General features: G+C 43.4%; 1 protein-coding gene across 6 annotated transcripts in view; it reads left to right on the top strand.

Annotated features, from left to right (window-relative positions):
• The first annotated feature begins 1,789 nt into the window (after positions 1 to 1,789).
• The window catches only part of LOC118381925 (uncharacterized), a 59,349-nt gene continuing 48,227 nt past the window's right edge, over positions 1,790 to 12,911 (top strand). The window contains exons 1-10 of one of the 6 annotated variants that reach the window (XM_035768802.2): positions 1,837 to 2,175; positions 2,442 to 2,771; positions 2,890 to 3,168; positions 3,368 to 3,418; positions 4,469 to 4,525; positions 8,239 to 8,337; positions 8,455 to 8,483; positions 8,607 to 8,654; positions 8,791 to 8,862; positions 9,170 to 9,838. In XM_035768802.2, coding sequence (XP_035624695.2) covers positions 2,115 to 2,175; positions 2,442 to 2,771; positions 2,890 to 3,168; positions 3,368 to 3,418; positions 4,469 to 4,525; positions 8,239 to 8,337; positions 8,455 to 8,483; positions 8,607 to 8,654; positions 8,791 to 8,862; positions 9,170 to 9,301 — 1,158 coding nt within the window. In that variant the 5' untranslated portion in view covers positions 1,837 to 2,114 and the 3' untranslated portion in view covers positions 9,302 to 9,838. Of the gene's footprint in view, positions 2,176 to 2,441; positions 2,772 to 2,889; positions 3,169 to 3,367; positions 3,419 to 4,468; positions 4,526 to 8,238; positions 8,338 to 8,454; positions 8,484 to 8,606; positions 8,655 to 8,790; positions 8,863 to 9,169; positions 9,839 to 12,911 lie in introns of those variants that run through there. The other 5 variants (XM_052523976.1, XM_035768804.2, XM_035768805.2 and 2 more) reach the window with 5 other exon arrangements.

Raw genomic sequence — 12,911 nt, 5'->3', positions numbered from 1 at the left:
ATGGTACTCACCCTCTTCCACAGTAACTATGACAACTTCCAAAAGACGTCCGCCAACCTATCAGAGCTCTTGCAGCATGAACTGACAAATTGTCAGCGGTTATGATATGAAGGTTTGGCTTGGAAGTGTTTAGTCGTCTGGTCACAGACAGCTGAGGTGTTTTGCACTGGATCCCACAAGCGAAGGGTAAAGGTGAGAGGAGGAGAGTCGAGATGTGAGAAGGAATTAACAAGCAAAGTGATCATGCTGTTTGTTTATGGCTACGATGAATGTGACCTGTATTTGCATGTGATCAGGGGTGTATTCATTCTAGTATCATGTAGTAGCATAAACTTATCAATGTTACACTGAGCTGGGTGACTGGAATATGAATGAATCATCCAATTAAACGGCACCGACCACCACTTGAATATGACCACATTAATGCCAAATCCCTGCATCACTAATACAGACTCTCATACATGTGAAGAAGGCCGTGTCGTGACGTAGTATTAATTAATATGATGACTGTTGCTCATCGAATGATTACAAGTTTCTAATTACGTGATTAACTGAATCAAGCAATTATTGACTCATTAACCTGGGGCACCATGGGAAAACAATTTTTTTATTCAGTTTCTATTTCCCAAATCAACTCAAAGAGTATCAGAATATCAATTTTACAACAGCTGCTAAGGAACCAGTTGCCTCTAACAATCTCGTTCTGAATGTCGAATTTCAAAAGAGAGAGAAAAAGAAAGTACACAAGAGAAATATACATTTGGGTGAATTTGTCAGCTATGCTATTCTAACCCTAGCCTTGCCCCAAACTGCCGCTCTTATGGGTGAGAATATAATGATGTAATTACATGGGGATGATCTCCGAGGATTCTCTGCGTGGACCGTTCCGCTGTTCGATGACGCACTTCTCCTGCGCACCTCCCTGCTCGTCCTCCCGGTGTCAGTGTCCTTTTTGGCTTAGGAGTCTGTACCCTCACCCTTTTCTATGGAAGTGGTCTTCTGAGGACAGACAGCTCTGTAGCTCAGAGCTCACAGCATAGGAATGAAACCCTTTAGATACCACGATTCGATGGTATCTAGGTGGTTCGACTTGAATTCACCCGCTTAGACACAGCTACTCATCCGTAGCTTGGGTAGAAAAATATTTCTTTGTCCTCAAGCTTGCGTTGCGTTCTGGGTTCGTTGACTTTTTCAGGCCCTGCTGCAGCTGGGGTCACTTAGTCCTCATGTAAATTCTATACTCACAGGTTTTATGCCCTTGGGTCAGAAGTGGGCGTAGCCGCCTTTAGGGCAATTCTCTGGGCGTACCAAGTTAATGAGGCAAGGTCCAGATTTTATTCAAATCCAATTTTAGACTACCTTAACATTTCATCTTCCCAAAACATTCTCTTTGATTTTTATATTTTCCATACAACGTGCAATGTATAAACATCAGACATATACTAGGAAAACCCTTCACATTACAATGTTTTCATAATAACGTCATCTATTAACCTTTAATAACAGAACAAAAATTACATACATTTTCATATTCCATCTATCGTCATGACCACCATTGTTCCAAAGTCCCTTTATTTCATGTTTAATGTTCTGAGGCTGGTTCTCCATAGTAACAGGACAAAGCAATTTGTCTGTAGCCTGAGATTTACCAGGGAGTGAGGGGCCATAAAACCCCCCACATCTTCAGACCCCTAGATCCCTCCTCCTCTGTTGGGGTTGAGAGATAATCTGTAGGGTTGTGGTCTCCTGTAACCTGACCTGATCAGGACAGTCATGACAGCCTTTAACTGCTGGTGAGCTGGAGGATTCTCACCAAGGTGTCAGAAACTAGATTAAAACCATGACCACATTGAGGAAGTGATGCTATAGTGATGAATAGAGATGCTGCTGTATGGTGAGAAACTCATAGTGCTGAGACACTCTGAAAGAGGAAAGAGACAGAAACAGAGCAGAGAGAGACAGAGAGACAGAGAGAGAGATAGACACAGAGACAGACCTGAGAGAGAGAGAGAGACACTCTGAAAGAGGAAAGAGACAGAAACAGAGCAGAGAGAGACAGAGAGACAGAGAGAGAGATAGACACAGAGACAGACCTGAGAGAGAGAGAGGGGATCATGGCTGATGTCCCTCAATCATTTTTGGGATTGCTTGTGACCGTTTTGTACCTGCTAACAGGTAAGACAGAGGAGAGAAAGTAAGAATATGTCATTAGAGATCATAGAACACGTTCATTTCACACAGCCAAACTAGTTCAGTTTACATTTGACTAATATTATGATGACATTTCTGTTGTGTATCTGTTTACTCTTATCTTCACTATTATATAATAGACAGTATATTACACTATTATTCACACTGAAGAATATCAATAAGAAAACCTATGAAATATAATGTCATCTGTATTACCAGTTAATAATTATCTGATGTCATACTCCTTCCAGGTGTCAGTGGAGAACGTCTCTCTATGTTCTCCAGAGTGGGAGATAATGTCAGTCTGCCGTGTAACAATGTGGTTTATCCAGACTGCTCCTCTACTACATGGATCTATAACAGAGATGGATCTACTGGTAATATTGAAGATGTCACATTGGGGAAGATCAACGTTGACCAGAAAGAGAGAGCAGAGAGACTGAGTTTAGGGTCTAACTGTTCTCTACATGTTAGCAATGTCAGGGCTGAGGATGTTGGACTCTACCACTGTCAACAATACCTTACAGAGACTGGACCAAAACATGGAGGTGATGCTCCTGTTCATCTGTCTGTTCTAACTAGTGAGTATTACTGTTTAAATCAGATGTGTAAACGTCACTGTGTATAAGTGTGGTGTTAATAATCATATGTAATGTGAAAACAACCAACAAGTACTGTATACCTTTTTCTCTTTCTCAGTCTCCTCTACACCACCAGTGACAGATCTGAAGCCTAATGTAATTATGACATTACGGTGTTCTCTGCTCACCGATACGCAACATGGAACATGCTGGTCAGGATTTAGTCTCAGCTGGGGCCCTAAAACAGGTACTAAAGCCCAGGTCACACGGGATTCTTCCTGTGACATCACTCTGACTGTGACACTCCAGAAGAAGGACAACAGCAGGAAGTGGACGTGCACACTGACTGAAAAGGGAAACATGAAGATCTCCATTGACTTCACCTCCACATTCTCAGGTATGTGTTCTTGTTATGTTCCTATAATCTGAATAAGTTCACAAGATCTGTAATGATATTAAAGTTAATATCAAATCTGATTCATTCTCCTGGTATTTGTGATATTAGTGATTGATTTGAATCCTACTGCTGTGTCTGATGATGATGATGATGGGTTATTTAATAAACTAAAAGATGATGTTCATCTCCTACTGAAAAGATATAGAAGAAAAGACCACTGATAGTGATGATGTCATCTCTACTCTCCCAGGTAAAATACTCCCATCTGTATGATGTGTGCAGATATAGTAAATGTTTTATCTGTCCTCTGGATACATAGAACTGGGTACTGTGTTTTCTTGCAGTGTCAGGGTTTGAGACTGGGTCCAGAAAGATTATATGTTTTTCAGACAGTTCTGGTGTAACTTCTCTAATTCCCGTCAGGACAACCAGCAGTACTCCACAACAGTATAAGACTGGTCATGTAAAACCAGGCCCAAACATATTAATATATTAATAGGAAGTACTGCTTGTCTAGTGTTAGTATAATTTAATTATGACAATGTGCTTTCATCAATTGAAAGCCCTTAATCTATTTTATGAGAATTTGTAAGATTTCTTGTTTGCATAAAATAGACGCAGACCAGTCTTTAAATAATAGGTAATAGAATTTATTCTCGGAGCGCGCTCCCACTCAAAACACATGCATCAGTTTAAATACAGATCATGACATAATTTCACTGTCTTAACCGAACCCCCCCCCCACTCGACAGGACAAAGTAAAGTGAAAAGTTCATTCTGACTTACTAACACACTCCCAGATAACTTTTGACCCCTCGACATTATCGATCACCACTGAAATGACAGGTTTAATTAACAGAAACCCTAGGAATGCACGCACTGCCTAATCTAAAAACCCCAGAGCTAAGTTTCAGGTTGGGTCAACCATAGGCTAACGACCTTATGTGTTTACACAGTCCACAACCCATTTGTTCCTGCCCAGTTGGAATGGTTTTATTACTCCTTTCTCCTGTCACACAATTTCCTCTTATGAACTCATATTGTCTATTAAACATACAGAGTATACATTTACCTAGACACAATTCTATTTAAAATGGGGATATTGTTTATTCATTTATCCATAATAAATCCATAATAAATTCAACAATAGTGCTCTAGACATTGGAGTAGAGAAATATGTAACAGATGGAGTAGAGAACTCTACAGGCAACACAGAGTGAGTTGTGGATCCATTCTGTACTGTGATGTCACCAGTATTCACCAATGAAAAGTGGTCACTCTCATTTCAACTACTATCCAGGAAGTACAGCCTCTATTACAAGACCAGCCTTGTCAACCACCTCCCCATCTTCTGCTGGTATTGTATTTAATGCTGTCATTTCATAATCTGTTAACTTATTTTTCTTGCACTCTTGACAGGTACATATTTAGCCTGTAGTCCTAATATTTAGCTAGTGAATGGCCTGATATCCAGCTAATATTTAGCTTTTTACTTCAGCAACACATTACTTGCCTCTCTCTTCCAGCTGTTTCGATGCACAACAGGCAACAGGCTACTCAAGCCTCTCCAGAATAGGCCATTCCTCTTCTCGTGAAATCCCAGGAAAAGCTATAGGCTACATAAGCTATATATGATATTTATTTGTATCATTGTTTATGCTATAATGCAGGCTTGCTCTTGCTAATTACTGAATGTTAGACAGGCCTACAGCATAGAAAACGCATGTTGAGGAGAGAGTGGGTTGGTGTGATCCCTTTTGGCCAGTCATGATAACATTGTTGCACTGATGAATTGCAAATAGTTTCACAGGACATGTAGAAATGTTCACAGTGAAAAAGAAGAACCAAAGGAATTGACAACCACTAGAAAAATGGAAATCACTTGCAAACCACTTGAACAACGATGCAACGACATGCTGTAAAAGATGAGCAGGCTAAATGGCATTTGTTGTTGAATTGCTACATTTAAATACAAGTTACTATATTATTTTTCATTAGTCCTACATGCACATTAAAGTATTATTTGCAGTTGTCACTATGACAATGAACACACCATGAAAGCACTGAATGGTCTGAACCAGTATCTCTGTGTTAAGAGACCTTGTGAAAGGTCCTGTTTATATAGGCAGCTCTGCAGTAGGATGCGTTGATCAGTTGACTGACAGGAGTAGGACTGTAGAACGATACATGATCAACTTTCATCTAGTGTGGATGCTCACCAACGTTTTATAGTTATGTAGCCTATATTTGATCATAATCGTTACAGGTATTGACTTTGTGGACGGCCCAGGCCTTAACTCTGACACAACACAACTAACGTCATTATCACAACAGAACTACATTATCGATACTTCAATAAAATAAATATAAAATTACACACACACACTTGTTTACTTGACTTTTATGCTCGATAAATTTACTCTTTCAAATGATTTACTCTGGCAAGTTTGCTACCAGGGCGCTGCAGTAGGCAAGTAAAGCAAGTCGAATCCATCAGTATGGATCCATCAGTATGTATTTTAGTTTGAGAATTTTTGTTTGAGAATGTACAAACAAAAAGGTTGCTTAGCAACCAGATGCCAACTGTGTTCTGTGGAGGAAAACAGTGATGGAGTTCCAATATTTGCATAATCATTGTGATTGGAGGATAGCTGCGAGGGCAATGTAATCAGGATCAATTCTCTGTCCTCCGCATGCTCATTAATGATAGAATGTTCATATTTGAAGATGTCATATGACATGAAGTACAGGGAGTGGAATAGCTAAAGAGACTGTACTCAGCCTAGGGAGTACAGCCTCTACTGCAAAACCAAAGCTCTTAACCACTAAGCTATAAGCCTCCTCTACTTCACACTTCTCTCTTCCTGTGTGAATTTCTGCTTGTCTGTGAAACGCTGATGTCTTTTTCTGCTAAATGACATGCAAGTAAACAGCTCTGCATCCCCTCTCTAGTTCTCAACTAAACCAGACCCCTCTCTTGTTATGTCAGTTACTGAGCTAACACGTTTTAGATAAGTAGTTAGTAATCATGGCTGAATAGGGGGCCCCATTCATTTTGTTAGTCATTCTCACTCAGATATCCAATTAACATGGCATGTCATGAAAAATGTGTAGAATTGTAGCAGAAAAAATTGTCTCTCCACCCCATGGCAAAATGGGTCAAATTGCTTACAATTTGCTGCCAAACGGACAGAAATGGATATTAAAGGTGCTAAATGCAGCTGTTTTTATCTCAATATCAAATAATTTATGGGTAACAATTATGTACCTTACTGTGATTGTTTTAAATTCAATTAAATAAACAAAAACAGCTTCTTAGCAAAGAGCAATTTCCCAAGCAACAATTTTGTAAAAACTGTCTGGAAGTGGTGTGAGAGGGGAGGGACGAACTGAAAAATGTCTACTATTAGCAGAAAGGTTTGGAACTCTGTCTATGAACTATTTTACAGCATGGTGATGTCACTAGGGAAGGCTAAAAGTATCCCACCAAACACAGGCAGAAATGTCAGGCTATCTTTCATTTTAATAATAATAGTAATATATATATTTTACACATGAGATACAAACATAAACATACGAACAACAGCTTACTCACACAAACGGAACGGCCGTTAAGACACTAACAGTTTACAGACGTTAGGCAATTAAGGTCACAGTTATGAAAACTTAGGACACTAAAGAGAGCTTTTGACTGTCTCTGAAAAACACCAAACGAAAGATGCCCAGGCTCCTTGCTCATCTGCGTGAAGGTGTCTTAGACATGCTGCAAGGAGGCATGATGACTGAAGATGTGGCCAGGTCAATAAATTGCAATGTCAGTACTGTGAGACGCCTAAGACAGCGCTAAAGGGAGACAGGACGGACAGTGGCAGACCACATGTAACAAAACCCTGCACAGGATGGGTACACCCAACATCACACCTGTGGGACAAGTACAGGAAGGCAACACCAACTGCCCGAGTTACACCAGGAACGCACAATCCCTCCATCAGTGCTCAGACTGTCCGCAATAGGCTGAGAGAGGCTGGACTGAGGGCTTGTAGGCCTGTTGTAAGGCAGGTCTTCACCAGACATCACCTGCAACAACGTCGCCTATTGGGCACAAAGCCACCTTCGCTGAACCAGATTGGACTGGCAAAAGTTATTTTCACTGACGAGTCGCGTTGTTGTCTCACCAGGTGTGATGGTCGGATTCGCGTTTATCGTCGAAGGAATGAGTGTTACACCGAGGCCTGTACTCTGGAGTGGGATCTATTTGGAGATGGAGGTCCATCATGGTCTGGGGCGGTGTGTCACAGCATCATCGGACTGAGCTTGCTGTCATTGCAGGGAATCTCAACGCTGCGTTACAGGGAAGACATACTCCTCCCTCATGTGGTCCCCTTCCTGCAGGTTCATCCTGACATGACCCTCCAGTATGACAATGCCACCAGCCATACTGCTCGTTCTGTGCGTGATTTCCTGTAAGACAGGAATGTCAGTGTTCTGCCATGGCCAGCGAAGAGCACAGATCTCAGTCCCATTGAGCACGTCTGGGACCTGTTGGATCGGAGTGTGAGGGCTAGGGCCATTCCCCCCAGAAATGTCCGGGATCTTGCAGGTGCCTTGGTGGAAGAGTAGGGTAACATCTCACAGCAAGAACTGGCAAATCTGGTGCAGTCCATGAGGAGGAGATGCACTTACTTTTGATTTTGACCCCCCCTTCGATCAGGGACACATCAATCCATTTCTGTTGTTTATGTCTGTGGAACTTGTTGATTTTGTGTCTCAGTTGTTGAATCTTGTTATGTTCATACAAATATTTACACATGTTAAGTTTGCTGAAAATAAACACAGTTGACAGTGAGAGAACGTTTATTTTTTGCTGAGTTTATATAAAACACAGGAAATCATGCTTTTGACTGCACTGGGCCTTTAAAACGGCAACGTTTTCTCTCCACCCCACAGAAAAATGTGTATAATTTCTGAAATGGACTTTAAAACTTAGATGTTTCTCTCCACCATCAGGAGGGGGGCCTGCTGTAAGGTCCCCCACTAACCAGACCCTTCTCCCCTCTCTGGTCGTCTCAGGCTCTCAGAACCTCTTCCTTACGGTGACTGTAGGAGTGGCTTTGGCAGCAGTGGTGTGTGTCACTGCTGTTGTCATCATAGTACGCAGGAGGAGAGACAGTAAGGACTTACATTTGTCTCTGAGTTTAATGGAGTGCATTAATTACACAGTAATACACGGAGCCAGACAGTTGTTTCATTGAAATTCTTCTGATTTCTTGTATTTGTTCTTGTCAGAGAATCAAGTGCCAACTGATAACAGCATTGTGAGTGAACTGTGACTTTTAACACAGTTAGTTATTTTACTTTAATAATAGTATAATACACCAAGAGTTTGCACTGTAATTCTATTGTTTTTAACCTATTACATTTGTTATTAATTGATAAAGGGTCTGAATGCAGTAAACCACCCCACCCCACCAACCAATGAGGACAAGGTTAGTGCATCAACATTCTAATGGGGTTTGAAACATGATTAATACGAAACATAATTTGACCCCGTTGTTATCATGCAATCAGACTAATGTCCAGTTTAAATGATTCACGTTTCAATAACCATTTTGACCCTTGTAGAGTCAACCTGCTGACAGAATCACCTATGCCTCCATTGACCACTTCAATCAAAATCCCCCTGAGAGAGTTGATGTAAGATAAGATACACTGAACATTTAATTTTACCTTTATTTAACTAGGCAAGTCAGTTAAGAACAAATTCTTATTTTCAATGACGGCCTGGGAACAGTGGGTTAACTGCCTGTTCAGGGGCAGAGCGACAGATTTGTACCTTGTCAGTTCGGGGGTTTGAACTTGCAACCTTCCGGTTACTAGTCCAACGCTCTAACCACTAGGCCACTCGGCTACCCTGCCGCCCCAACATATTGTGATGGTATCACTCTCCCTTATACACACTGTTTAAAGCCTTTACTTTGTTGTGTGTGTGTTGTCTCTGTAGGCCCAAGGTGAAGATGCAGTGATGTATGCCTCAGTTATGCCCTATTCTGGCAGAGGGAGAGAGACAGAGAACCCTGCTGACCCCAGCTCCCTCTACTCCATGGTCAAGTACCCTCAGGGAGACAAGACATAAGGAGAGACAGAGAACCCTGCTGACCCCAGCTCCCTCTACTCCACTGTCAAGTAACCTCAGGGAGACAAGACATAAGGAGAGACAGAGAACCCTGCTGACCCCAGCTCCCTCTACTCCACTGTCAAGTAACCTCAGGGAGACAAGACATAAGGAGAGACAGAGAACCCTGCTGACCCCAGCTCCCTCTACTCCACTGTCAAGTAACCTCAGGGAACCAAGACATCAACATGAAGACGACACTCTCTCATTCACACCCTGATTCCAGACCTGATTTGGTTCTAGGACTAGAGATTTTTGTGCTATTAATTAAAAGGGACAATCTGCACGAGTTACATCCATTTATGAACGTATTAATTAATGATGTACACATTGACTCTAGAAAAATAAAACGTAGAAATGCCTCATGAGTTTAGTTAAACTGTCATAACCCATCAGAACCCAAAATATATGCTTGTTTTACTCCAATGTTTGTAAACAACTGAAATGTATACAAACACAATGTATAGCCTCAAAACATGGATTAAACTATAATGTTGATATCATGGATGGCCAGTCCTTGCATCTATAGCTCTGTCTATGAGAGTGGTTCTCCAGCCCCATCCCTCAGCTCTTCAGCAAAACAATGTTGGAGAGTGTGATTGCTTAATGTTTCAACTGCTGATTGCCTCTTTAAGATGTGTATATTTGATTGATGTAGACCAATGAGTTGGGAGACAGGAAAAGTGGAAGAGTTTGAGAGTCAGAAAGGCATGCTTCAGATTCAAATTCATGCTGACTCTGATAGCCTGGGCTATACAGTAATATACTGCATATGCACATATACAATATTACTGCCCAATGTTACACACTACTATCCAGTGTGTACAACTTCTACTGAAAGAACAGAGTGCGGCTACTTTGCAAGAATCTCAAATGTAAAATATTGTTTTCGTTACTACATGATTCCATATGTGGTATTTTATAGTTTTGATGTCTTCACTATTATTCTACAATCTAGACAATATTCAAAATAAGGAAAAACCCTTGAATGAGTAGGTAATCTCTAAAAGACTTGTCTCACTAGACAATAGTTCCTATAAATATGTATGGGGCTGTTTTGACGTTACCAGTCTTAGGCTGCTGATGAGTACTGATGGTTGTCCTGACAGGAATCAGAATAGTTCCATCAGAACTGTCTGAAAAACAGCATTTCAAGTGTCTTGACTTCAGTTTGGCAAAATGTCACAACCCAGTCTGAAGCCATTAGAGGGACCAGCCCTGACCCAACATTTAGGAAACACTACTTTACAGGAACAGTACTCATTTCTATGTATCCAGACGACACATGGAAGATGTACGATGTCTGCAGTTCACACATCATACAGATGGGAGTGTTTTATTTAACCTGGGACCATGAAGGGGAAATTAATGAAGATCTTCACTGCTCCCTCATTGTCAGTCAACTGACACCTCCACTTCCTCCCTCTGTAGTGTCACAGTCAGAGTGATGTCACAGCAAGACGTCTGTGTGATCCCACCTAGAGTCCCACCTGTAGTCCCACCTAGAGTCCCACCTGTAGTGCCACATAGAGTCCCACCTGTAGTACCACCTAGAGTCCCACCTGTAGTGCCACCTAGAGTCCCACCTGTAGTCCCACCTGTAGTACCACCTAGAGTCCCACCTGTAGTCCCACCTGTAGTCCCACCTGTAGTGCCACATAGAGTCCCACCTGTAGTCCCACCTGTAGTCCCACCTGTAGTACCACATAGAGTCCCACCTGTAGTCCCACCTAGAGTCCCACCTGTAGTGCCACATAGAGTCCCACCTGTAGTCCCACCTGTAGTGCCACATAGAGTCCCACCTGTAGTACCACCTAGAGTCCCACCTGTAGTACCACATAGAGTCCCACCTGTAGTCCCACCTGTAGTCCACCTAGAGTCCCACCTGTAGTCCCACCTAGAGTCCCACCTGTAGTGCCACATAGAGTCCCACCTGTAGTCCCACCTAGAGTCCCACCTGTAGTCCCACCTGTAGTCCCACCTGTAGTCCCACCTAGAGTCCCACCTGTAGTCCCACATAGAGTCCCACCTGTAGTCCCACCTAGAGTCCCACCTGTAGTCCCACCTAGAGTCCCACCTGTAGTGCCACATAGAGTCCCACCTGTAGTACCACATAGAGTCCCACCTGTAGTCCCACCTAGAGTCCCACCTGTAGTCCCACCTAGAGTCCCACCTGTAGTGCCACATAGAGTCCCACCTGTAGTACCACATAGAGTCCCACCTGTAGTCCACCTAGAGTCCCACCTGTAGTCCCACCTAGAGTCCCACCTGTAGTGCCACATAGAGTCCCACCTGTAGTGCCACATAGAGTCCCACCTGTAGTACCACCTAGAGTCCCACCTGTAGTGCCACATAGAGTCCCACCTGTAGTACCACATAGAGTCCCACCTGTAGTACCACATAGAGTCCCACCTGTAGTACCACATAGAGTCCCACCTGTAGTCCCACATAGAGTCCCACCTGTAGTACCACATAGAGTCCCACCTGTAGTACCACATAGAGTCCCACCTGTAGTACCACATAGAGTCCCACCTGTAGTACCACCTAGAGTCCCACCTGTAGTACCACATAGAGTCCCACCTGTAGTACCACCTAGAGTCCCACCTGTAGTACCACCTAGAGTCCCACCTGTAGTACCACCTAGAGTCCCACCTGTAGTACCACATAGAGTCCCACCTGTAGTGCCACATAGAGTCCCACCTGTAGTCCCACCTAGAGTCCCACCTGTAGTGCCACCTAGAGTCCCACCTGTAGTCCCACCTAGAGTCCCACCTGTAGTACCACATAGAGTCCCACCTGTAGTGCCACATAGAGTCCCACCTGTAGTACCACCTAGAGTCCCACCTGTAGTCCCACCTAGAGTCCCACCTGTAGTACCACATAGAGTCCCACCTGTAGTGCCACATAGAGTCCCACCTGTAGTCCACACCTGTAGTGCCACCTAGAGTCCCACCTGTAGTGCCACCTAGAGTCCCACCTGTAGTCCCACCTGTAGTCCCACCTGTAGTACCACATAGAGTCCCACCTGTAGTCCCACCTGTAGTACCACCTAGAGTCCCACCTGTAGTGCCACATAGAGTCCCACCTGTAGTACCACCTAGAGTCCCACCTGTAGTCCCACATAGAGTCCCACCTGTAGTACCACCTAGAGTCCCACCTGTAGTGCCACATAGAGTCCCACCTGTAGTACCACCTAGAGTCCCACCTGTAGTACCACATAGAGTCCCACCTGTAGTACCACATAGAGTCCCACCTGTAGTCCCACCTAGAGTCCCACCTGTAGTACCACCTAGAGTCCCACCTGTAGTACCACCTAGAGTCCCACCTGTAGTGCCACATAGAGTCCCACCTGTAGTACCACATAGAGTCCCACCTGTAGTCCCACCTAGAGTCCCACCTGTAGTCCCACCTAGAGTCCCACCTGTAGTCCCACCCACCTGTAGTACCACCTAGAGTCCCACCTGTAGTCCCACCTAGAGTCCCACCTGTAGTGCCACATAGAGTCCCACCTGTAGTACCACATAGAGTCCCACCTGTAGTCCCACCTAGAGTCCCACCTGTAGTCCCACCT

The sequence above is a fragment of the Oncorhynchus keta genome, chromosome 8 (genome assembly GCF_023373465.1).
Source record: "Oncorhynchus keta strain PuntledgeMale-10-30-2019 chromosome 8, Oket_V2, whole genome shotgun sequence".
Lineage (NCBI taxonomy): Eukaryota > Metazoa > Chordata > Actinopteri > Salmoniformes > Salmonidae > Oncorhynchus > Oncorhynchus keta.
Note: the sequence above shows the minus strand (reverse complement) of the source record. Positions and strands in the feature narration are given on the sequence as shown.